The sequence below is a fragment of the Chiloscyllium plagiosum genome, unplaced genomic scaffold, assembly GCF_037043375.1.
Source record: "Chiloscyllium plagiosum isolate Xiang-an unplaced genomic scaffold, Cpla_swu_hap1 HiC_scaffold_10, whole genome shotgun sequence".
NCBI lineage: Eukaryota > Metazoa > Chordata > Chondrichthyes > Orectolobiformes > Hemiscylliidae > Chiloscyllium > Chiloscyllium plagiosum.
The window spans coordinates 60,978,965-61,003,083 of record NW_028270148.1 but is presented as its reverse complement, the minus strand read 5'-3'; the positions used below and the strand labels follow the sequence as shown (position 1 = coordinate 61,003,083).

Below are 24,119 nucleotides of genomic sequence, written 5' to 3'. Positions count from 1 at the left end.
CTCAGTGTACCACCACACTGTAGGGGAATGGGTCTGGGTGGGTTTCTCTTCAGAGGGTCGGTGTGGACTTGTTGGGCCAAAGGGCCTGTTTCCACACTGTAAGTAATCTAATCTAATCTAATCATAAACACCTAGTGCCGGGGATGAGAATTGCGTAACAGCGAATGGGAGTTTGCTTTAAAAACATCGGCAATTCACAAATTGCGTTACAGACAAACCATGTTGAATAAACAAGCATTACAGGAGAACTATCTGTACAGTTATTATTGGCTATAACAGTCACATCACTAAGGTGCATTGCACCACACTAACACATTTTCGCTGTTTAGAGTCAAGGAATTACACAACCTGAGACAGCAAGCACGAACAGGTGAGGAATAAATGTGGCTCAACATCCTTATGTTCATGTAGGAGATAGTGCTTGCCAAATCATGGGAGCAGCCACTGCAGGGCTGAAACAATAGATGGCAACAATATAAAACTCCTTGTCACATCTCACTTTCCCTCTTCCAAATGGTGAGCATGCACCTCTTGTTACTCTTCCCCTCTCACATCTCAACACAACTCTTGTCCCTTTTCTTCTTACTCCCAAAAGAACTTCAATCTGGCCAGGCAGTGTTTGCAACATCAAGATAGTGTTTTTTCATTGGTACTGTCACCCAATCTGACATCCAAGCTGCCAGCTCAGATAACAAATGCTGTGCATAATTTAAGAGCACAGTTCAGAAGTGGATATGGTGAGATACTGATCATGAGTGCAGCCAGGACAGAGGACAAAAGTATTATAGGTGTCAGCTCACAGGAGGGAGTGATTGCAATTAGATTCTCTTGCAAAACCCTCAGGCAGCATTTCAATGTGGCAGATTACAGAAAATGGTTAATGGGATATAGAAAAAAATGCACTGTGTTTTAGAAGGTGTTGGAAATAGGGTGTCCTTCAAAATAATACGCTTTCTGTATTTCATATTCAGTATTTCCTGTGTAGCATATGATCTCACTTAACTGTGATACAATAGTAATTAGCCTTCCACAAGGATAAACGAAAGATTTATCAGGCACCACATTTATTATGAGTGCAATATTTTCAAAAGTAAGATTTTGTTCTGAAAAAGGATAGATATACAAAAAAAAAGGAACAGGAGTAGGTCATTCGGCCATTCAAGTGTGTTCCACAAAACAATATCATGGTTGATCATCCTACTCAGTATCCTGTTCCTGCTTTTGCTTCAGATCATTTGATTTCTTTAGTCCTAAAAAAACATATCTAACTCCTTCTTGAAAACATTCAATGATTTGGCCTCATCTGCTCTCTGTGGCAAAGAATTCACTCTCTGGATGAAGAAATTTCTCCTCACCTCAGTCCTACATGGCCTAGTCCTTACCCTTAGACTGTGACCCCGGTTCTGGACTCCTCAGTCATTAGGAAAATCCTTCCTGTGTTTACCCTGTCTAGTCCTGTTCAGATTTTATAAGAATCTCCTCCTCAATCTTCTAAACTCCAGTGAATATAGTCCTAATAGTCTAATCTCTCTTCATAGGTCAGTCCTGACATCCCAGGAATCAGACTGGTGCATTCGATGCACTCCCTCAAAAGCCGGAACATCCTTCCTCAGATAACGAGGCCAAAACTGAATACAATACACCAGGGGTAGTCTCATCAAAGCCTTGTACAATTGCTGCAAGATATCCCTGCTCCTGCACTAAAATCCTCCGGCTATGAAGACCAGCGTAACTTCTACTTTCCTCATCACCTGCTGCACCTGCATGCTTACTTTCAGTAACTGATATATTTGCCATTCAGATAATAATCCTCCTTCTTGTTTTTGTTACTAAACTGGATTATATCACATTTATGCACCTTATACTTCATCTGCCAAACAAATGGCTACTCATTCAATTTATCCAAATCACAATCAAACATCTCTTCATCCACCTCATAATTCACCTCTCACACAGTTTTGCCGTTGAAAGCTAATCTTCAATGAAGAAGAGAGGCTAAAGTAAATGTTGGTACTTTAGAGGATGAGAAGGAGCAGTTAGTTATGGGATATGATGAAATGGCTGAGGTGTTGAACAGGTACTTTGCATCGTTCTTCACAAGGAGAATACTAATAACATGCCAGTAAGTGACAAAGAGATGAAGGTAGGTGAGGACCTGGAAACAATTATTATTACGGAAGAGCTAGTGTTGGGTAAGCTAATGGAGTTAAGGATAGACAAGTCTCCTAGCCCTGATGGAATACATCCCAAAGTACTAAAAGAGATGGTGGGAGAAATAGCAGGTGGATTGGCGGTAATTTCCCAAACTTCGCTGGACTCTGGGGCAGTCCCAGCAGATTGGAAAGTAGCAAATATGATGCCACTGTTTAAAAGGGAAGTAGGCAAAAGATGGGCAATTATAGACCAGAGAGCTTAATCTCTGTAGTGGGGAAGATGCTGGAGTCTATTATCAAGGAAGAAATAGCAGGGCATCTCGAAAGAAATTGCCCCATTGTACAAACGCAGCATGGGTTCATTAAGGGCAGGTCATGCTTCACCAATCTTTTGGAATTCTATGAAGGTATTTCAAGCAAGGTGAACAACGGGGACCCAGTGGATGTGGTATACCTAGATTTCCAAAAGGCCTTTGACAAAATGCTGCACATGAGGCTGCTGCATAAGATGCATTGTATTAGGGATAGAGTATTAGCGTGGATAGAGGATTGGGTGACTGATAGGAAGCAAAGAGTGGGAATAAATGAGTGCTATTCTGGCTAGCAATCAGTGACTAGTGGTGTGCCTCAGGGAGTGGTGTTGGGACTACAATTATTTACAATTTATATAGATGATTTGGAGTTGGGGACCATGTGTACAGTGCCAAAGTTTGTCAATGACATAGATGAGTGGCAGTGCAAAGCATGCAGAGGAATTTGCAGAGGAACATAGATACAATGAGTGAATGGGCAAAGGTCTAGCAGATGGAATACAATGTTGATAAATGTGAAGTCATACATTTTGGTATGAGTAACAGCAAAATAGATTATTACTGGAATGGTAAAAAGTTTCATTCATACTGATTTGCAGAGGGACCTGGGTGTCTTGGTGCATGAATCACAGAAGGTTGGTGTGCAAATACAACAAATAATTAGGAAGGCAAATGGAATTTTGTCCTTCATTACTAAAGGGGTTGAGTTTAAAAGCAGAGAGGTAATGTTACAACTGTACAAAGTGCTGCACCTGGAGTAGTGTTCACATATTTGGTATCCTTACTTAAGAAAGGATGTACTGGTGCTGGAGGGGGTGCAGAGGAGGTTCACTTGGTTTGTTCCGGAGTTGAGGGAGTTGGCTAATGAGGAGAGACTGAGTAGATTGGGATTATATTCATTGGAATTCAGAAGAATGAGGGGGATCTTATAGAAACATAAAATTATGAAGGGAATCAATAAAATAGAAATAGATAAGATGCTTCCACTGGCAGGTGAAACTAGGACAAGAGGGCATGGCCTCAAGATTAGAGGGAGCAGGTTTAGACATGAACTGAGAAGGAAATTCTTCACCTGGAGGGTTGTTAGTCTATGGAATTCCTTGCCCAGGGACGTAATTGATGCTACTTCCATAATCGCTTTTAAAGCTAAGGTAGATACTTCTTTGAAAAATAAAGGAATTAAAGGATATGATGAAAATACAGGCAAGTGGAGTTGAGTCCATGAAAAATTTAGCCATGATCTTATTGAGTGGTGGAGCAGGCTCTAAGAGCCGGATGGCCGACTCCTGCTCTTCGTTCTTACATTCAAATGGAGGCGGGAAAGGGGACAATGCCCTTCCAACATCATGAGTAGCTGTCCATGGTCACTGGCCAAAACTATTCAGATTGACACAATATAAACTATCAGCCTGCTAGAAATGGAATGTATCATTATGTGCTCAGGGGCAGAGGACAGTCCTCATCAGGCAGTCCTTGTAGGTAGCAGTCCTCATGGATAGTCCTCAGAGAGCTGACTTCTCCAGATGGTAGAAGGACATAAGATGATGACATGGGGAAAAGCTCCCTAAAACCATGGCTAAAGAGTATACAATGTTAACACAATGTAACAAGACCAACACATTCCACACCAACAACCTGTTTATCCTCTGCTATCAGTGAACCTTCCTCAATTGTCATGGTTGTATTCATTACCTAATTAAAAAATTTATCATTTCTAAACTTAACAAACTATCAGAAAATTCCCGTAAATTGTTGACTGCTTATTATTACGTGACTATTTCATAAATCCCTAAAATCAACAGTGGTGCCAGAAGTTGGATGTCACAGAAGTCAAAATTTAATTGTCTTTAAGTTTGAGAAGCTAGGAAGTTTTAGATGCAGTTAAACACATGCTGAGCAGTTCTTAAATTAAAACAGGAAATCACTATGATACTGGAGTAACTTAAAATGTGACTACCAGTTTAATGGGATAGGTAGAATCATCAGTAGTGGAAGCTGTACTGGAGAATTTAGAAATATACAACAGTATTTACCAGTGTCTCCTAGAAACAGTCCGGAATGAGTTAACCGATGGAGCACCATTATGGGCTTTAAAGTTGGATGAGGAAAATAAAAAGTTGTGGAAATTGGTAAAACATGCTGTGCAGTAAAATTGATTGTTCACAGAAATGCTATGTCGCCAATGTATGACATGAGAAAAAACACTGCAGTTAGATCCAGCATTACAACTGCAATTGACTTTGAAACTAATAATGAAACTGACTTTTCCTTTGATTTAACTAAAACCAAAACATGTCAAGCAGAAATCTGTGAACAGACTGCACTTGCTACCTCACAAAACAACTTGTCTCTGTGCAGTGAGGTGTGTACAGACCTGGTGTATAACATCACTCAGGAGCAGGAATAGGTGGGTGAAGGACCCTTAGGGACAGTTAAGCAAGAGATTTAAGACTCTCCAAAAGTCCCTTTCCCCAGCCAAGGCTAAAGTGAAAATTGGATTAGATTCACACGGAATTCTCATGACTGTTACAATGAGAGAATATTTTATAATTCAATGAAAATCAGGACTACAACGGGGGAAAGAGTCCACAAGCACCACCAACTCAAAATTTATTTCAGAAAGAATCCAAAAGTTGAGACAAATGTTTAAAAGTAGTGTTAACTTTACTCTTCAATTTTAATTTTTTAAAAAATCTGTGCAGTGAAAAGTGTGTTCTAAAAATGTACTGTTAAGTGGAAATTTGGCAATCATTCAAGTATTTATTCTAGTTTCTAGGAAGAAAAAACCCACAAAACATAAGAGTGAGAAAACACCTAAAACAGATATGACATGATATCACCTGGTGACTTGGACTTTGCCCCTTCTCAAACTAGCAGAGAATTAACTTTTCTGCTGATAGCTTTTAAATCTTTCTGCACGTTTGTGTCAGCAGATAAGAGATTTTGGACAGGACTAGGCTTTGGATTTCTGAATTTACACACACATTTGGGTGTTATAACACTTTGGGCTTCTTCAACCCAAACAGAACCAAAATGCTGAAACAAAGTGCTTTGAGAATGGGGATCCCTGAACTGATGGCAATTACTTGTGAATCCAATATACAAATACCGTTTAAAACCACCAAGCCTGGACATAATTAGCTTTGAAATTCTGAAACTAGGACTGATACAAGTTGATAGTACAGGAACACAACAGGAAATTTAATTGAAGTTTAAGGGGACAAATCAATTTAAATTTAGGCACACTACCACTGCACCACAAGAGTCCCTATGATCTGGTTTATAATGTCAGTCAGACCTTTTGGTTGAAGATGCTGGCCTTATATTTAGTTGTTGTTCAAAGTTTGATATTAACAGTTCTAATAGTTCTATTATGCTATCTCAGTATATAATCAAGAAATTAGAGAACCAAACTTGAACCTTTGAAATAAATAGGTTAGTTAAGAATTAATTGTGAGAAGTCCATAAGGATAGTTTCTTCTCAAAAGAGGAACTGGTGCCCAATAGACTCAACAACAGTCTTCTAGAAAGTCTGTGATCTACATCAGGGAGTAAGGAGTCCAATGCCAATTTGGCACAGTACTTTTCCAAGAGCTCATTCAGCATTTCCAACATTGCCAAGTCAATAATACACTTATGGATCCAACTATTATGCAGCACTGAACGGAGGTGGCTCAGCTTCTGTCGTAATTTATGTCAAAACTATCCACTCAAATATCATTATAGCTCAGACCTTCTGCAGTCGCCTTGTTTCCTCATTGCTACCTGTCACGTCATCTATCATTGTGTCATCAGAAAATTAGTAACAATGCCCTCAGTTTCTCCATCGAGATCATTAATGTATAATGTGAATAGCTGTGGGTCCCAACACCAACTCCAGTGAAACTCCTGTAATCACCAGCTGCCATCCTGAAAAAGATCCCCTTTTCCCTATTCCCTGCCTTCTGCCAGACAGCCAATCCTCTAACCATATCTTGCCCCTAACACCATGGGCTCTCATCTTATTTATCTGATGTGGCACCTTGCCAAAGGCCTACTGAAAATCCAAACAGATCACTTCCACTGGTTCTCTTTTGGCAAACTTGCTCGTTACCTGTTCAAAGAATTCTAACAGATGTCAGGCACGTCCTCCGCTTGATGAAGCCATGCTGACTCATCCCTATTTTATTACGCACTTTCAAGTACGCCGGAGTCTCATCCTTAATAATGGACTCTAAAATCGAACCAACGACTGAGGTCAGGGGAACTGGCCTTTCATTTTCTGTCTTCTGCCTCCCTCCCTTCTTGAACAGAGGTGTTACCTTAACCATTTTCCAGTTCTCTGGGACCCTCCGGTCATTCCTGCATGTACCTTCTAGAGAATCAAAATGGAAATACCTGCATTTTTACAATAATAAATGCTTGACCAACTGTCCAGCTAAATAAATTTCAGTCAATCATATTTTTCATGAGGTATGAAAAGAAATTAGTAGTAGACTGAAATATTTTCCAGAGATAAAGTAGCATGAATACATATTTTACATATACATTTGAGGTGAATATTTACCGTAACATGCTCATAATCCTGCCCAAGTTCATGCGATCCAGCGACCACCTCACGTTCAGCTATCCATTGCTCCAAATCATCCACCTCCCTGTTTAATTGAAAAAGGCGATACCTCTCATCCAGTTTCCCTCTTCTCTCCTCAGCCAAATCTTTCAAGCCAGCATAAAGCTTGTCCACCTGGGACTGGCGCATGCTGATACGCTCACTGAAAAACAAAATTTGTTAAAAATTAATGGATAGTAAGGTTTCCTGTACAGGTAAATGTCAGTCACACCATACCCAAAGGAATGAAGACCAACAAAATAAGCCCAAGAAGAGAATGGTTTTCTGCAATTGCATAGTGATATGGGGAAAAGACATCTAAATCACATACTTGCTATCTAATCTATGATACCATGGTAGAAGTGAGGACTGCAGATGCTGGAGATCAGAGCTGAAAAATGTGTTGCTGGAAAAGCGCAGCAGGTCAGGCAGCATCTAAGGAGCAGGAGAATCGACGTTTCGGGCATAAGCCCTTCTTCAGGAATGGCATGTCCTATGATACCATGGTTCTAACTTGACATTCACCTACGTTTGCCTAGTTTCATGCTGCAATTAGTCTTAACATTACAAATATAAGATATAGAATTCAGAATGACAAATGGGCCATTTGGCTCTTTGAGCATACTCTGCCATTCAATAACATAATGGCTGATCTCGTTGTGGTCTCAACTCTTCTTTCCTGTCTGCCTTTCATAACTCTTGGTTCTCTCATCTATGAAAATCTGACAGAGTCTTAAATACATTCAATAATCCAGTCTCTTCTGTTTTCTGAAGAGATTTCCACAAGCAAATGACGAGTGAAAAAAACTTCACATCTTAAAGCAAGATTGCTTATTCTTAGTGAGTTCCGGTTCTAGTCTCTCCTGCAAGGAAAGACATCCCTTCAAAGTGAAAATGGGTGGCACAGCTTTCCTTTAGTGCAGATGGGGAGGTGTCTCAAGTGAGTGATTAGGCAACACAGATGACATGGAGGGCTAGCGGTATTGGGTTTGAGGTTAGTGACAACATGTGAAGGAAGATGTTGTAGGCAATATTGAGAGCTGTAGAGCATTAGCCTTCGTGGGATGTTGACACAGTAACAAAGATAAAGTGAGAGAGGTATCAGAGAGAGGATGATAGCATATATGCTGGAAGAGTGGAGAAGGACGCTGCCATCTTCCTATAGTGGTAGGCAATCCTCCCAATGGCTGCATGTATTTTAAGCAGGGTGGCAACCTCAAACCAAGCTGACACGGTCTGATGTTGTGGCTTCCACTGCTGGTTTTTTGGGGAGGGGCTGGTGGTGAGAAGGAGGAAGAGGAAGCTCTACATTTGCACTTACCCATCCAGCAGGATCTCCAGGACCTGATCTGGCAGCAGTGATAATTTCTTCTCATCTATATGTCAACAAATATCAGGACAGGACAGGACAGCTCTGGACAGGCAATGGTTATCCAGCTGCATAATGGGCTTTTATGAATGGCATGGGCATAAGGGATGCTGGCCTTTAGGTAGATATCCAATGAACGGAGAGTTGTTCAGGAACATGGGTAAGATGGTGAAAGAATCGAATGTGAGGGACAATACTGGGTTAGGGTACATAGCTACCGGGGTGGATTTGGTAAGTTGTGGTGACAAATTTTGCTGGCCCTTGTGGCAAGAATTTCTCCCAAACCTTGACACAACTTGCACTTAGTTAAAATCATTAAAATTCAGCCAACAGTTGTAATTCTAGATGAAAGCTTAGATATTAAAGTGTTTGCAATTTGTTTTCAGAAATAATATTTTGTTACAATAAACAGATTATTTTGAGTTATTAAAGACGACATATGAAGGTCACTTGTATTTTGGATGGAGTCACACAGCACGGAAACAGACCGCTCAGTCAACTCGCCCACAACGATCAGACAGTCCAATCTAACCTAGACCCATATGCCAGCATTTGGCCCACAGCCCCCTAAACCCCCCAATTGATGTAACTATCCGAATACCTTTTAAGCGTTGTAACTGGACACACCTCTGGCAGCTTGTTTCATACACTCACTGTCCTCTATATGAAAAAGTTATTCTTCAGGTCCTTTTAAAATCCTTCCCCTCTCACCTTAAACCTACATTTTCTAGTTTTGGACTTCCCAACCTTGGAACTAGACCGTGGCTATTCACTCCATCCTAGCCCCTCATGATTTTATAAACCTTTCTAAAGTCACCCCTCAGCTTCTGATGCTCCAAGGAAAATAACCTCTAGTCTATTCAGCTTTTCCCCATAGCTTAAACCCTCCAACTGTGGCAACATCCTTCTAAATCATTTATGCACCCTTTCAAGTTTAACATCATCCTTCTGATAGCTGGGCAATCAAAATTGCATACAGTATTATAAAAATGGCCTCAATGTTCTGTACAGCTGCAACATGACATCAAAACTCCTATACTCAATGCTCTGACCAATGAAGGCAAGCATGCCAAATAGTAGTACAGGAAAAAAGCAATTAGAGCATTAGCTGATTGAATCAACACATTTGTACAAATGATGCAATTGGTGGTTTACTTGGACTTTATTTCCAGTGTATTCCTCCTGTCACAATCATAACATACAACAGATGTAATAATGCCAAAGATTAAACTAACCTCTCTGGGTGTCCATCTGCCACTAGAGCTCTGCTGGTCTTTGAAAGCTGATGCACAGTCTCAGCATAATCCTCCACCGCCAGCTCCAAAATCTGATGTTTTTTCAACATCATCACTGCACTCGGCTCATCCTGCAAAGTGACACATCATCAAAAGTTTCTTTCAACAGGTTCCTGAGAAGCTTTTAAATTTTTATTTAAAAATGTTAAATAAAAGAGATTGTTGTGGTTCTGTTCGCCGAGCTGGAAGTTTTTGTTGCAAACGTTTCGTCCCCTGGCTAGGCGACATCATCAATGCTTGGGAGCCTCCTGCGAAGCGCTTCTTTGATGTTTCCTCCGGTGTTTATAGTGGTCTGTCCCTGCCGCTTCCGGTTGTCAGTTTCAGCTGTCCGCTGTAGTGGTTGGTATATTGGGTCCAGGTCGATGTGTTTGTTGATGGAGTTTGTGGATGAATGCCATGCCTCTAGGAATTCCCTGGCTGTTCTCTGTCTGGCTTGCCCTATGATAGTAGTGTCGTCCCAGTCGAATTCATGTTGCTTGTTGTCTGCGTGTGTGGCTACTAAGGATAGCTGGTCGTGTCATTTCGTGGCTAGTTGATGTTCATGTATGCGGATTGTTAGCTGTCTTCCTGTTTGTCCTATATAGTGTTTTGTGCAGTCCTTGCATGGTATTTTGTACACTACATTAGTTTTGCTCATGTTGGGTATCGGGTCCTTCGTTCTGGTGAGTTGTTGTCTGAGCGTGGCTGTTGGTTTGTGTGCCGTTATGAGTCCTAGGGGTCGCAGTAGTCTGGCTGTCAGTTCTGAGATGCTCCTGATGTATGGTACATCAGGAGCATCTCAGAACTGACAGCCAGACTACTGCGACCCCTAGGACTCATAACGTCACACAAACCAACAGCCACGCTCAGACAACTCACCAGAACGAAGGACCCGATACCCAGCATGAGCAAAACTAATGTAGTGTACAAAATACCATGCAAGGACTGCACAAAACACTATATAGGACAAACAGGAAGACAGCTAACAATCCGCATACATGAACATCAACTAGCCACGAAACGACACGACCAGCTATCCTTAGTAGCCACACACGCAGACAACAAGCAACATGAATTCGACTGGGACGACACTACTATCATAGGGCAAGCCAGGCAGAGAACAGCCAGGGAATTCCTAGAGGCATGGCATTCATCCACAAACTCCATCAACAAACACATCGACCTGGACCCAATATACCAACCACTACAGCGGACAGCTGAAACTGACAACCGGAAGCGGCAGGGACAGATCACTATAAACACCGGAGGAAACATTAAAGAAGCGCTTCGCAGGAGGCTCCCAAGCACTGATGATGTCGCCTAGCCAGGGGACGAAACGTTTGCAACAAAAACTTCCAGCTCGGCGAACAGAACCACAGCAACGAGCACCCGAGCTACAAATCTTCGCACAAACTTTGAATAAAAGAGATTACCACAAGCACTGTGACTAATCATTTAAGTAACACTGTTACAGGGTTTTTAAAGATGTTTAAAAGTGCAAATTGTAAAAAAAAGGGAAATAACAGCAATCATATTTTGCTCTGAGTATGTTGACCAATATGTTAGTACCTTTGGCTGGGTTGGGTATTATAGGTAAGTTTCTTTGGAAATACTATAAAAATAAAGAAACATAACTTAATGGGATATCATTAACTGCAGTTCTAGGAAAAAGTCTCAATGGATATTAAACAATTTGTCCACAAACTTCACTTCATAGAGCTGTCATTCACTTTTACTAATGAATGTTACTTTAACAATTGTTCTGTTTCTTTTCCCCAATACTAACACAGTTCCTTTGCTTTTTTGTTATTCAGCACATCTATCAGAGTATAAAATACACAATATTCAACCTTCGCTTTCTCTTCCGACATCATGTACAATTCTTGTTCACTCATCCATGCTTCAGCCTCTGCAGCATCAAAATAGTACTGTTGGGCTTTGTGAGACTCCACCAGCCGATTGTGCCGCTTCTCTGTTTCTTCAGACAATAATTTCCAAAGTTCTCGTAGATCTGATAATCTCTGCTGAATAGCCTTAGCACTTGGGGAATCTGCAGCTACTGTACTTTGGCTTCTCTCGAATATATCATCAATACGTGGCTTATGGCCTTGAATTTCCTTTTGAAGAGTCTAGACAGGACAAAAACACATGTAGCATTATCACTATAATAGAGAACCAATACAATCTGCATTGGTGATAATGAGTGCACCCAATGAACATGATTTACCTACCATAGGTGATAGCTATTAACTACTGCAAATTTATCGAATGTGAAGCACCTTGACCATTTGGCCTGATGAGTTACTATGTCAAATGCAGTTGTTCTTTTAAAAGAGTTTGCAATCTCACCACGATCTAATTTTAAGACTATATAAATATTGCTATTTTTAATCATAAACTTTCTGTTTAGATGGGGTGCCTGGTTTGAAAGACACAACTGCTGGACTATTGCTGAGACAGCCTCATTGTATACTGTTTGGTAATTTTAGCTGCGTGACAGGTTATATGCAAGATTATTAAAGACCAACTGCTGACAAAATGTAAAACAGTTAATGAATGTCTTTCACTGATCATCTTATTTTTGGTTGGCCAAATACTTGTCAGCATACAGCATCCTGTATGTGACCGATGATGGTGCTCTCTAGAGTATATTTGTGATCAGGGAAAACAGCAGGATGGTTCCTACCAGACTAAAAAAATCTTCACAGATTGCAAACAAGTAAAAACAGGAAATATAAATTACAATAAAACCATTGCCCTTCATGTTCCAAATACCTGACTCAAATAAATTATTCCAGTTTTGTGAATATATGATGTGAATGCATTAGCTGTGACATCAATCAATCTGGAAGCTGTGTTTAGGATGATGACTTTGTGAGCCAATTTTCTTAAAAACCAAAATCCTGTTGCTAACCTATGATCATCGCCTTATACCAAATTAAATATTGTGATGTGTAGGAAATCAACGCTTTCCTTGTGCGTTGTGGCTTTAAATTTAATCAATAGATTAGATTAGATTACTTACAGCGTGGAAACAGGCCCTTCGGCCCAACAAGTCCACACCAACCCGCCGAAGCGCAACCCACCCAGACCCATTCCCCTACATGTACCCCTTCACCTAACACAATGGGCAATTTAGCATGGCTAACTCACCTAACCTGCACATTTTTGGACTGTGGGAGGAAACCGGAGCACGCGGAGGAAACCCACGCAGACACGGGGAGAATGTGCAAATTCCACATAGTCAGTCGCCTGAGGCGGGAACTGAACCTGGGTCTCTGACGCTGTGAGGCAGCAGTGCTAACCACTGTGCCACCATGCCGCCCATAGTTGACAATTATTGAGAATATTGATGAATTCTAATTTGGTTTCTGCATTCATATACCTAATACGTTAACACAAATACAGAGGAAAATGTTACTGCATGACTGCATCATGTCAAAAAGTAGCTTCAAAAATCAAACAGTAGCACTCTAAAAAATCTCAAGAGGAGTCCTGGAAGGAAAAAAAATTGCCCTTCACTGTACAGAAAATTATAAACAATCATGGTTGTCCCAAACTTTTCTTTTAGATTGGTAGAAAGAATAAAATTCATAACTTATAATTTTCTTGTGGCACAGATGTGCTGTTTCGCTGTAATCATCATGTATTACACTGGTACAAACTCACTTTCTCTTTAATATGCCCTAGCTGTAATGTTACCAACAACTTTTAGCATAATATGCAAGGAAGAACTTTTGCTTCCATAAAGTCACGCCATCAGGTAGCATACTGGCACCACCTTGCTTCTGGACTAATTTTCTGAGAAGAAATAGAAGATGACATAAGATTCCTGCCCATAAGTAGATATTTCTAACCAACCTATTTAGAGATGTTAATAGAGATATTTGAGCAAGTGGAACCCAAACCCAGGCTTCTTGGCTCAGAGATAGGGATACCACCATAAGAACCTCCAGTCTTGTCTGCACAAAACAGAAGCCAATTAAGACCAAGCATAAGACTAATTAAAACTACTTATCAAAGGTCAATTGGAATTTTCCAGTTAAGAACTTCCAGTAAGAACTTCCCTCCTCTTTAGGGTTGGCCTGGTTGCTTTTAATATTCAAAATTTGGTAAAGTGGCTGAACAATGCCTCAAGTTGGAGGTGTTCACTCCCTCCTTAATCTGAGGAGGCATGCTGCTGCATCTCGTGTACTGGGAGGCCTCTTAATTGCCTATTAGCTTCAAGTGGACAGTGAACATGTCCTCTGGGCTCTAACTAGACAAGTCATGAAAAATCTCTAATGGATAAATGTTCCTAACACAGTGCCAGTTCAGAACAGCCATTTGATCCCATTCTCAGGATCCTGATTCAAACCAAAAGTATGGCTCCCTCGTTATCCTAATTCATGCATTTATGAGTCCAGTGCAATCTTGGAGGAGTTAGATGCTTTTAACAGCAATTTCTGGGTTGCTGCGTTGAATAGAAATATGAACACTAATAAGCTGCTGTCAAATTAAGCCTTCAAGTAAGACAATGCTCACCATTACTACTGCCACAAAATTTGGGCTGATGCCTCTCACTCAATAAAGCAAGCATACAGACCAAGGAAAGTGAAATTTGTCTCAATAAGCCCTTTAGTACATGCAGTGCACTGTGCCAATGTACTACATACTTACATTTCTTCTGTGCAACAGGATATGTACCAGAGTATTTAAAAAGTAATTTCTGTCCAAGACAAATGTAGCATTTAAGTCACCAGAACTGGCGGTTTTGAAACTGATGATATTGCAGAGTAACAAAGGTATATTGTCTTTTTGGCTGTTATAATTGAGTGTAATATTTTAAAATGTGGCCATTTAAGTGATGGGCACTATATTTCAATACTGTTAAAATCACAGTTTAATTTATCTGATATTATTGTAAGTTTGAAACCAAATCATGATTAGATTACATTTTCCATTCTTCTACATCACAGAAAAAATAGCTTGTACTGAATGGCAACTTTCTCATAAATGGCATTCCTGAAGAAGGGCTTATGCCCGAAACGTCGATTCTCCTGCTCCTTGGTTGCTGCCTGACCAGCTGCGCTTTTCCAGCAACACAATTTTCAGCTCTGATCTCCAGCATCTGCAGTTCTCACTTTCTCCAACTTTCTCATAATCAAGATAATCCAAAGTATTGAATATTCAAGAATTATTCTTGAAACATCATTGTTATTTTTTTTTAAACAAATAGCAAGTCATCACAAGCATCAATAAAATGCATAACAGTCGATCCACTTCAAACGGTGTCAAAGGATCCAACCGTAAAAGGAATGAGAGTTTGGTTTAACATCTCATTTAGAAGAAGGCACTTACATCAATGCAGCACCTCTTTGGTAAAGCAGTGAAGTATTAGTGTGAATTACTTATGCAAATCCTACATACAGGCTGGAAGCCACAAACCTCTAACTGAAAAGCAATAGTCCAAGTCAATGGATATTTTGGGCTATTAGGCTACTACCAGTGAATGATCATGCTTCATTTTTAAAACATTTGTATTTATATTTTCCATTTTTCACCTGATTTTTCTTGATCAGCATCTGTACAGTCTGGAGGTTATGGCCATGGTCAGTGGATGTTGCAAGAGGCATGCGTTCTTCAGCCCACAACTAAAAAAGATAAAAATGAATCTCAATGTTTGCTATTCTTTTTTTATTATTGCCCATATCAATACTTGTGGTACATCTGTTAATAAAATATATTTTATCTTACGCAATAAACTTTTCTTTTATAGTTGGCTTCATATTGCCATAAACATTTATGTACATTTTAAAAGTGTATTTTTGAACAAAAAGAACTTAGAACAGAGGATACTTGAAAGTTTATATGCTTGTCACTTATACAGCCATTCTTCAGTTTCATACAGCAATAAGAATGTGTCTTTTTATTCAGAACATTAACTGATTGGAGTGTCAATTTGTAATTTTACCATTTTTCTACCTGTTCTAATTGGGAACAAATTAAATAAAAGTACTTCACATAAGTCATTAGGGATAGTGTTGACGATTCTATCCTTACTAGCAATTAAATGGCCTTTCAAGCATTATTAAAGGTTCAATGATGTTTATTTACAAGACTGTATATGCACTTTTGAAACACATTAAAGCAAGTATCAGTTACTTTGCAGTCAAGAAATGTAATCTTTGATCTAACAGGTTGCAATTAACAAAAAGATTGAACCTAAAACAACAGCAATATAGACATAGTGTCTAATTTCTGCATGGATTTTATTCAAACCAAAACAAGGTTCAAGTTGACATGCTCTGTTTAAATAACACACATTGAGATTTCTACTTACAATTTCATCCTCCAGATCTCTGTTGAATTGATGTATTTCTTTAGATGCCAACAAGTAGTGTTTCCTTTCATTTAGGGGTTCGAGTAGCTGCAAAAATCTTTTTTCCACAACTGTGCGCTTGCTATCCACCTCATCAATATCTTTGCCTTCTTGGCTCAAAATCTGAGCCTGACTCTTCAATTCCTCCACTTCTTTCTTTCGCACTTCAATCTGATTTTCTAACATCTAATGAGAGAGGGGTGTAAGAAAGTGGTTTCTAACTTGTACCAAATGACAAATGAGCTGAAATACCGAATTCCTCCCTGTGCTTTGCAGTTATTGTGGGAACAAAAGCAGAACTAATCCAAAATCACTAGACCGTTAACAGAAGAATGCAAATCAGTACACGAAAGTCACATCAATTTTAAATTTCTTAACCTTGTTTTCAAATTCTTGCCTTGTCGAATTTTTCCGTGTCTCTGTATCCTCTTCCAGCCTTAGAATCCTCCAAGACTTTTATGCTGTGTTAAACCTGGCTTTTTATCCTCAATCTTAATTGCTCCACTAGCAACCATATGTTTCAAGGCCGTAGGTTCACCAGCTATCTCCGTAACCCCTGTCACTTCTCTTTCCTCTTTTAAGATGCTCCTTAAAAACTACTTTTATCTGCTATTTCCTTAAGTGGCACGGCATCACATTTTGTTTGAGAACACTCCTGTGAGGCACCTTGGAAGTGTTCATTAATTTTAAGGCATTAAATTAAGTTAATAAGTTATAGTTGCTGTGGATTCACAACAAAAAGCTAAATTAGCAAAGTGCCCCAAAGAAGCCACCCAACTACCCAGTCTGAATCTTATGATTTCCAGTGAAAACATGTTATTCCTCAATATTTTTACTGCTTACTCTTATGAAAAGTAAAATGGGATACAGAAACATACAAACATACAACACCTACGGCAACTCGCACTCTGTGACCCCACCATGCGCTTCCAGCTGTTCCACCTATTCTGCAACCGAAGGTCAACCCGTGCCCCCCTCTCAACCCTCATCCCTCCCCCCAGTTGCCTTTGGTCCAAGCATGTGCCCTTAGGCAGCCACCCCTTTTGCCTAACCCAAAAGATGATTCTGGAAATATAGTATGTATTTGGAGTTTCCTGATGACAATTTCACTGAAACACTGTTTAGACAAAAAAAATTAATCAAAGATATGTAAAATGATATTTTAAAAAATTCCTGATGTTGTAAACTTCCTATTATTTCACATCATTTTGAAAAGAATAAGCTGTAGCTGGGAACTTTATTATACTGCAATTAATTTTCAAAAGTTGCCATCTCAATCTTTTCTCTGCACTGAGGTTTCATATTTATATAGCTGCTATTTTCAAATGAATATATAATTTGACTTAGTACAGGATGTTACTAAAGTAATGAGAATAATCTCTAAGCTCCAACATACACTTAATTTCCAAGATGCCCAACAAAATTGTGCTGGATCATTCATTTTGAAATGGATGATCAGAGGAATATTAAACCAAAAGGCACATTTGAAGGTTCAGCTGGCCCATGCTCCCTTGTCTAACTGAACAAATTGGGTAAATACCTGTTGTTTCTTGAGTAGAATGGAGACACTGGTAAGGTCTTTGCCATAATCGTCAGACTGGAGCTGTCCTTCCAGGTTATGTAGCCATTTGTCTAAATCAGCACAGCTCTGGGTGAAAAGCTCTGCTTTGTTGGCATCAAACAGACGCTGAGCTTTGGCCTGAGTCGTGGATTCTAGTTCTTCCCACAAATGGTGAAGGGCTGTCAGCTTTTCCTTCACAACGACCTCAGTCTCTGGCTTCTCTGCAGTTAGCTGCATGCCATCCTACAGGAGAAATTGAAATTATATTCAATATTTACCAGTTTTTGCAATTTTCCAAGTAATGGTGGAAATTTAAGAAAGCTATCTTAAGTGGTTTAAAATGTTAATTCTTTGCATTTGATTACAAAATTGAAGTACTTGAGAATGTGAATATCCTGTTGTGCCATGCGATTTAAGAACAGTGTGCACAATATTAAATAAGGGAGAGGAGGGTGACAGAGCATGAGGGAGAGAGGGAGACAGGGTGCGAGACAGCACAAGGGCCAGAAGTGGCGCAAGCGTGTGAGGGAGAGAGAGTGGCAAGAGCGCTCGAGAGAGAGGGACAAGAACATGCAAGGGAGTGACAGCGCACAAGGAAACTAGAGCGCTCGAGGAAGTGAGAGTGCGAGAGAGAGAGAGGGTGGCACGAAGCAGGAGGGAGAGGGGGCGAGAGCACGTGGGGGACAGAGGGTAAGAGAGCGCGAGGAAGCGAAAGAGCACGAGGAAGGAGGGGGTGAGAGCATGTGAGGAGGCGAAAGCTCGCTAGTACAGAGAGGGCAAAAGTGCGCATGGGTGTGGGAGAGCGTGCAAGTGAGCGAGAGCGTTCAAGGAAGGCGGAGACGAGAACTTGCGAGGAGGGACGGAGTGAGATCGAGCAAGGGAGAAAGGGGGTGACGAGGAGGGCGGGGACAAGAGAGCACGAGGAAGCAAGAGTGCACGAGGAGGGAGGGGGTGAGAATGTGCAAGTGAGCGAAAGCGCACGAGGGGGGAGGAGGCGAGAGTGCATGAGGGAGCAAGTTGGCGAGAGCGTGTGAGAGCGCGAGGGAGCAAGGGGCGAAGAGTACGCAAGGGCGCGAAAGCACGTGAGGAGGCAGGGGGCGAGAGTGTGCGATGAGGTGGGGGCACGGGAGGGAGGGGGACGACAGCATGCAAGGAGGGAGGGGGTGAGAGTGCAAGTGCGCTCGAGGAAGGAGGGGGTGAGAGTGCACAAGGGAAAGAGGAAGAAGGGGGCGAGACCACACAAGGAGGGAGGGGGCGAGACCACACAAGGAGGGAGGGAAGTGAGAGCACACGAGGAGGGACGGGAGTGAAAGCGCCAGGAGGGAGGGGACAAGATCGCAAAAGAAGGGGGCGAGAGCATGCGAGGTAGAGAGGGAGGGAGAGGGGTTGTGCCAGAGAGAGGGGTCGAGAGCACGCCTGGGAGAGGGGTGTGTGAGGAGGGGGGGCTGGAACGCGACCAAGAGGGAACATGCAAGAGGGAAAGGGGGAGTGTGACAGAAAGTGTGAATTTATGATATTGTGTGAGTATTTGCCAGTGAGTAAGATGCAACATTAGTGAGGGATAGCATGAGTGAGATAGACAGGGTAAGTTGGTGTGTGTGTGTGTGTGTGTGTGTGTGTGTGTGTGTGTGTGTGAGTGAGTGAGTGAGTGAGTGAGTGGAAGCAAAAAAGATTCTGCATGATTGAGAATGAATGAGACTAAGAGTGAGTGTGTATGAGTGAGACAGTGAGCGAGAGAGCTTGAGTGCTAAACCATGAGAGAATGAGTGAGTGAGAATGAAATAATGAGTGAGAGAATGAAAGAGAATGAAACAATGAGAAAGAGCAAAAGAATGAGAGGCTGAGCACGTCAGTGAGTGAGAGAATGAGAGTGGTAATTAGGAGTGTGCGCGAGTAGGAGAGGTTCAGTGAGAATGAGTGGGAGATAGTGACAGAGGTAATGGCAGAGAATTGGAGTGAGCCTGAGAAAGAGAGAGAGCATGAGTGTGTGATTGTTAATGACAGAGTGCGAGCGAGTGAGAGTGGAAGAGAGAGAAAGTGCAAGAAAGAGCAGGAGTGAGTGGAAGACAGAAAGTGAGTGAGAGACAGAAATGGTGATTGAGGAAGAGTGAGTGTTGGTGAGAGACTGGAAGAGAGTGAATGCAAGAGTGTGTGAGTGAGACAGCTTGCGAGAGAGGCAATGTTGAGTGTGACTGAGCCAGACAGTGTGTGTGTGTGTGTGTGTGAGAGAGTGAGAGAGAGAGAGTGAGTAAGAGTGAGAGTGTGAGAATTAGATTGTAGAGTTTCCAGGTTCCTTATTTAAACACATTACTATCAACCATTTATACCTAAAATTGTACATTTTCTTTAAAATACTAGCTCATTAAGTTCAGACTTGTGAGAACTTAGGTAATGATAGGAGAAGTAAGGCTGTTTGGTAACTACATAAAGGTTAAGATTGCAAAGCTGATTTGGAAAAAGTAGTAAACCAGAAAGGGGGGAACATAATTTAAGCAAAAATGTAATCTAGCTCTGCAGTATTATAGCAAATCAGTAAAGCAAAAATACCAGTTGGCAATTTATATTTGCTGTTTTTCCCTCTACTTCATGAGAAGCAAGCACCTTATTTTAATACTGCAAGGTTTAACATTGTATACATCTAATAAGTTGACATCAATTATTAACTATTTTATTACTGTCACAAAAATAAAAATAGAAATGAGTTAACTGCTATATATTTATCACAGAAAAGTGCTGGGAGTATTCAAAATTCCATCAAACCTTATCAATTTTATCCAGCCATTCTTTATTTGATGCAAGCTCTGCCATAAAAGCCTGATGTTTCTGCCATTTGCTATGCAAATTTCTCGCTTCATCATAGGACATGTCCTGAGCAGTGAGCATCTTCTCACTGATCCAAAGGGACAGCTGCAAAAGAAAAACATTATTATTTAAGGAACAAAGCAATAATTATTTGCAGTGAGATACAACAAAACAGCATATGTTAATTTGGTAAAATGACTCGTAAAGCAAGCTTACTTCCTGGCAGTCTTGAAGGAACTTCTGCAGATCTCTGTTGTCCTTAAGGCGCATAAGTAGTTCACTGGCAGCCTCACGATTCTTCTTATGTCTGTAAGTTAAATTTAATAGGAACATTTTTAAAAAGCTATTTAGACTAAATTTTGTAAATTAAAAAAATTTGCTTTTTTTTTTAAAAAAAGGAATTCTCCTAAAGATTATCAAGCACTAAATTTTAAATGTGTAACTTTTCCCCTTTTCTTCCCTGTTATTGCACCCTGATGAAATGGAGCTTCTGAATGGGCCAAAGAAAAAGGAATTCATTAATCCATTCTATACACTAAACACAATAATTAAAGCTTGAAAATGACACCACAAAACAATGATGTAACACAAGTCTATGATTCAGATTTGGTCAAATGCAAGGACAAATCAACAATAGTTGAGTCTTGAGGCACTTCCTCTAAGCGTTAAATGCAGCCCAATGGGACATGGGTTAAGAAGAACAGCAAGGGGAAAGAAACATTGGTGAGAGTTGTTTATAGAAAATGAAGCTAAGGTATGAGGTGTTGGGCATACTACAAATTAGGATATTAGAGATGCATGTGACGTGTGTTACACAGTCATAATGGATGACAGATTTGTACATTGACTGGGTTATCAAGTCAGCACCAATGCTGCTAAAGGAACTTTTGGGAAAAAGAGGTGAGATGATAGAAACTATAAAAGCTTCCATCAATATATGAAAAGAAAGAGATTAGCAAGATTAAATAAAGATTTAGTGCCAGAGGGAACAGGAGAATTTATAGTTGAGAACTGTTCCTATATAACCTTAAAACGTCTAGTTGTTTTCCTGATTAAAAGTCAAATTTTGGTACTGTAATAGGCATTCAATGGAAATTTCTTTCATGACGCATTCTCCAACAAGGTTCCAATATTATATAATAAAATACTTCTAATAATGTAGAATTTTCAGAGCAAATACTTCATGAAAATAGAATATTAAACTCAGGGATTTACAGGAAGAACTGAACCTCACTTGATTAGTGCATTTGTACCTTTCATCAATTGAGTCAACTTTTTCCTGGATTTTGTCAGAATAAATATTGCCATCGCTGACTAGTCTCCTGCCTGTCTCCACCACTCCATTTATCTTATCTTCATTCGCATCCATGGTAGTCATGAAGTCCTCCTGCTTCTTAATGGCAGCTTCAGCACCCTCAAGTGTGGTGGGCATTTCAGTGTGTGCTAAGACGTACTCCTTTATTTTAACAAAGGAAAAAATTGCCAATCAGCTTCGTACTGCTACTTGTAATCTGAGAAGTAATACATTGATTGCACATAAAATGATGAGTTCCACCTTTGAACATGATATATGCTCAGTACAAGAGTTTTCTTGGAACAGCTTGGATTACAGTTCAGTATTTTATAAATTCTTATAATTGCCTTTATATTGTTATATTTCACTGCTTAAATTTTGATTTGCATGCCCAGATGCAACTTTCTTCCTAATAGTACTGAGAGTGAATCCATACCAGATGTATTGCAGCAGTTCAAATAGGCCTCTCACTTTAAGGGCATTTAGTGCCTGGCAACAAATGCTAGCAACATTCACATTCCATGAAAGAATAAGAAGCAAATTTAGAGTAATACTAAAAAAAACCTATTGACTTCTAATCAGAAAAAAAGTTTATCTATTTTACTGTTTATATCTGCTCAGCTGAGAATTTTGTGTTGATCTGGACCAAAAGGCAACAGGTTTCAAACAGTGGGCCACTGGAATTTAAGTTTCATCAAATTTAAGTAAAATTTTAAAAAGTGAAGGAAAATGTTATGATGCACTAAGGAAGATGCTAGGTCAATATTAGAAACATACCAAATGCTCCAAGACTTACGGTGGAATTGAAAGTCAATATTAAAAGTAGATCCATATTTATCTTACCTGGTTGTTGAGGAACCCCTCTGCTTGTTTTGTGTCTCTTAAAAACAATTGGTATGAATGAGATTGAGACAAGTGATTCTGCCTGTTCTCCCACATTTTGTGCAGCTCATTCCATCCAGTATCCAAAGCTTGCAGACGCTGGCGTAAGAACATATATTGTGCATCTGTCTGTCCCTGTGTTACCATTTCACCCATATCACGCATTTTCTGGTAGTCTTCTTCATAATTATTAATTTCATTTTTGATGTTTTCATGCTGGGTGAGCAGCTTCTCCCCTTCTGCCAGAGTGTTGGGCATATCTTCAGAAGCAATAGCAGTTTGGGTTCTTGAAAGCCAAGACTGGAAGTCATCCAAATCGCGCAGGAATTGCTGAAGCTTATTTGCCTCACCAAGTGATTCTTCTCGGTTCTTCAAAGTACATTTCATTTCTTCCCAGACATCATTAATTTCTGAAAGTCGGCTCATGATAGCATTTGCCTGATCAGGATGTTCAGCAGCTAGTCTTTCAGCTTCTTTCTGTAGATCATCTAGCTTAGCTTCAATAGCTGTCAAATCACGTTCCATTCCAGTTAATTTCCTTTGGAGGGCCATGACACCAGCAAGATCATTGCCCAGATCTTGCGTGGATTCAATGACTTTGGTCTTTTCCCTAATCCAAGACTTTGTTTCATTGCATTCAAGGTGATAATTCTGAATGCTGAGTGCAGAATTGAGTGCATCTTTCTTTTGGTCCACTAGTTGACGGAATTGACTCCATCTAGAATCAGAATAGAAAATGGAATCAAATTTCCAGAGATACAGAATTTTGCCCTTCTTGGCCACAAGAAAACTTGAGGGGTAAGCAACAAGCATATTTAAACTGCTGTCCACTACCATCCAGATTACTGCCAGGTGGAGTAGTTAAAATCAAAACGCATGTCTGTGTGCTTTTACCTTTCTGTGGCATCTATTCAGATTTTAACCCATTCAAGTTTGATACATGAAATGTTTCACTCTACAATAAACTGACAAATATCTTTTGAATGAGGAATAAAATGCTCACTTGACTTGACAGTTTTAAGTCCAATCCACGTATAATCGAAAACATACATGCAACATAACTGCCTACACTACGTTAAGAAACCAGTAAACACAAACCTAGTGAACTACTGAACAAATATAAGTAAGTGGTAGGTTGGGCGGGTAGAACTGAAATTTATCCCAAGTCTAATTAACTTATTGCTGATGGTTCATACATAACAGATTAGAATATAAGAAAACTGCAGCAAAATTAAAATGAGGAATATATTTATTCAATCATATTCTATTTTCTAATTACTCAATACTTATTTTTTGGGTGCCAAACAAACCTTGTATTTAGCTTATCTTGCTGTGCTTTGATCTCCTTTTCACTGGGATGCCCACTGTGGATCAACTGACGAGCAATTTGGTTCACCACTGCAATACGAGAAGCCTGGTTGTTCATTTCTGGCTCCAGACTTTCAAACCTGGAGTAGAAATACAGAAGAAAATTAAATAAATCAAAAGTTTGAATATGAGCTTGATTCCCTAATTCTTTAAAAG

At 40.1% G+C, this 24,119-nt stretch overlaps 1 protein-coding gene across 3 annotated transcripts in view; it reads right to left on the bottom strand.

Moving 5' to 3' along the window:
- The window catches only part of sptbn1 (spectrin, beta, non-erythrocytic 1), a 292,639-nt gene that overhangs the window by 34,102 nt on the left and 234,418 nt on the right, over positions 1-24,119 (bottom strand). For all 3 annotated transcript variants that reach the window (XM_043695961.2, XM_043695960.2, XM_043695962.2), the window contains 11 exons: positions 23,906-24,043; positions 22,557-23,313; positions 21,673-21,875; positions 20,636-20,726; positions 20,378-20,524; positions 17,597-17,860; positions 16,018-16,242; positions 15,239-15,328; positions 11,546-11,824; positions 9,657-9,787; positions 7,011-7,215 (listed from right to left, as the gene is read on the bottom strand). In XM_043695961.2, the coding sequence (XP_043551896.1) occupies positions 7,011-7,215; positions 9,657-9,787; positions 11,546-11,824; positions 15,239-15,328; positions 16,018-16,242; positions 17,597-17,860; positions 20,378-20,524; positions 20,636-20,726; positions 21,673-21,875; positions 22,557-23,313; positions 23,906-24,043 (2,530 nt within the window). The remainder of the gene's footprint in view (positions 1-7,010; positions 7,216-9,656; positions 9,788-11,545; positions 11,825-15,238; positions 15,329-16,017; positions 16,243-17,596; positions 17,861-20,377; positions 20,525-20,635; positions 20,727-21,672; positions 21,876-22,556; positions 23,314-23,905; positions 24,044-24,119) is intronic.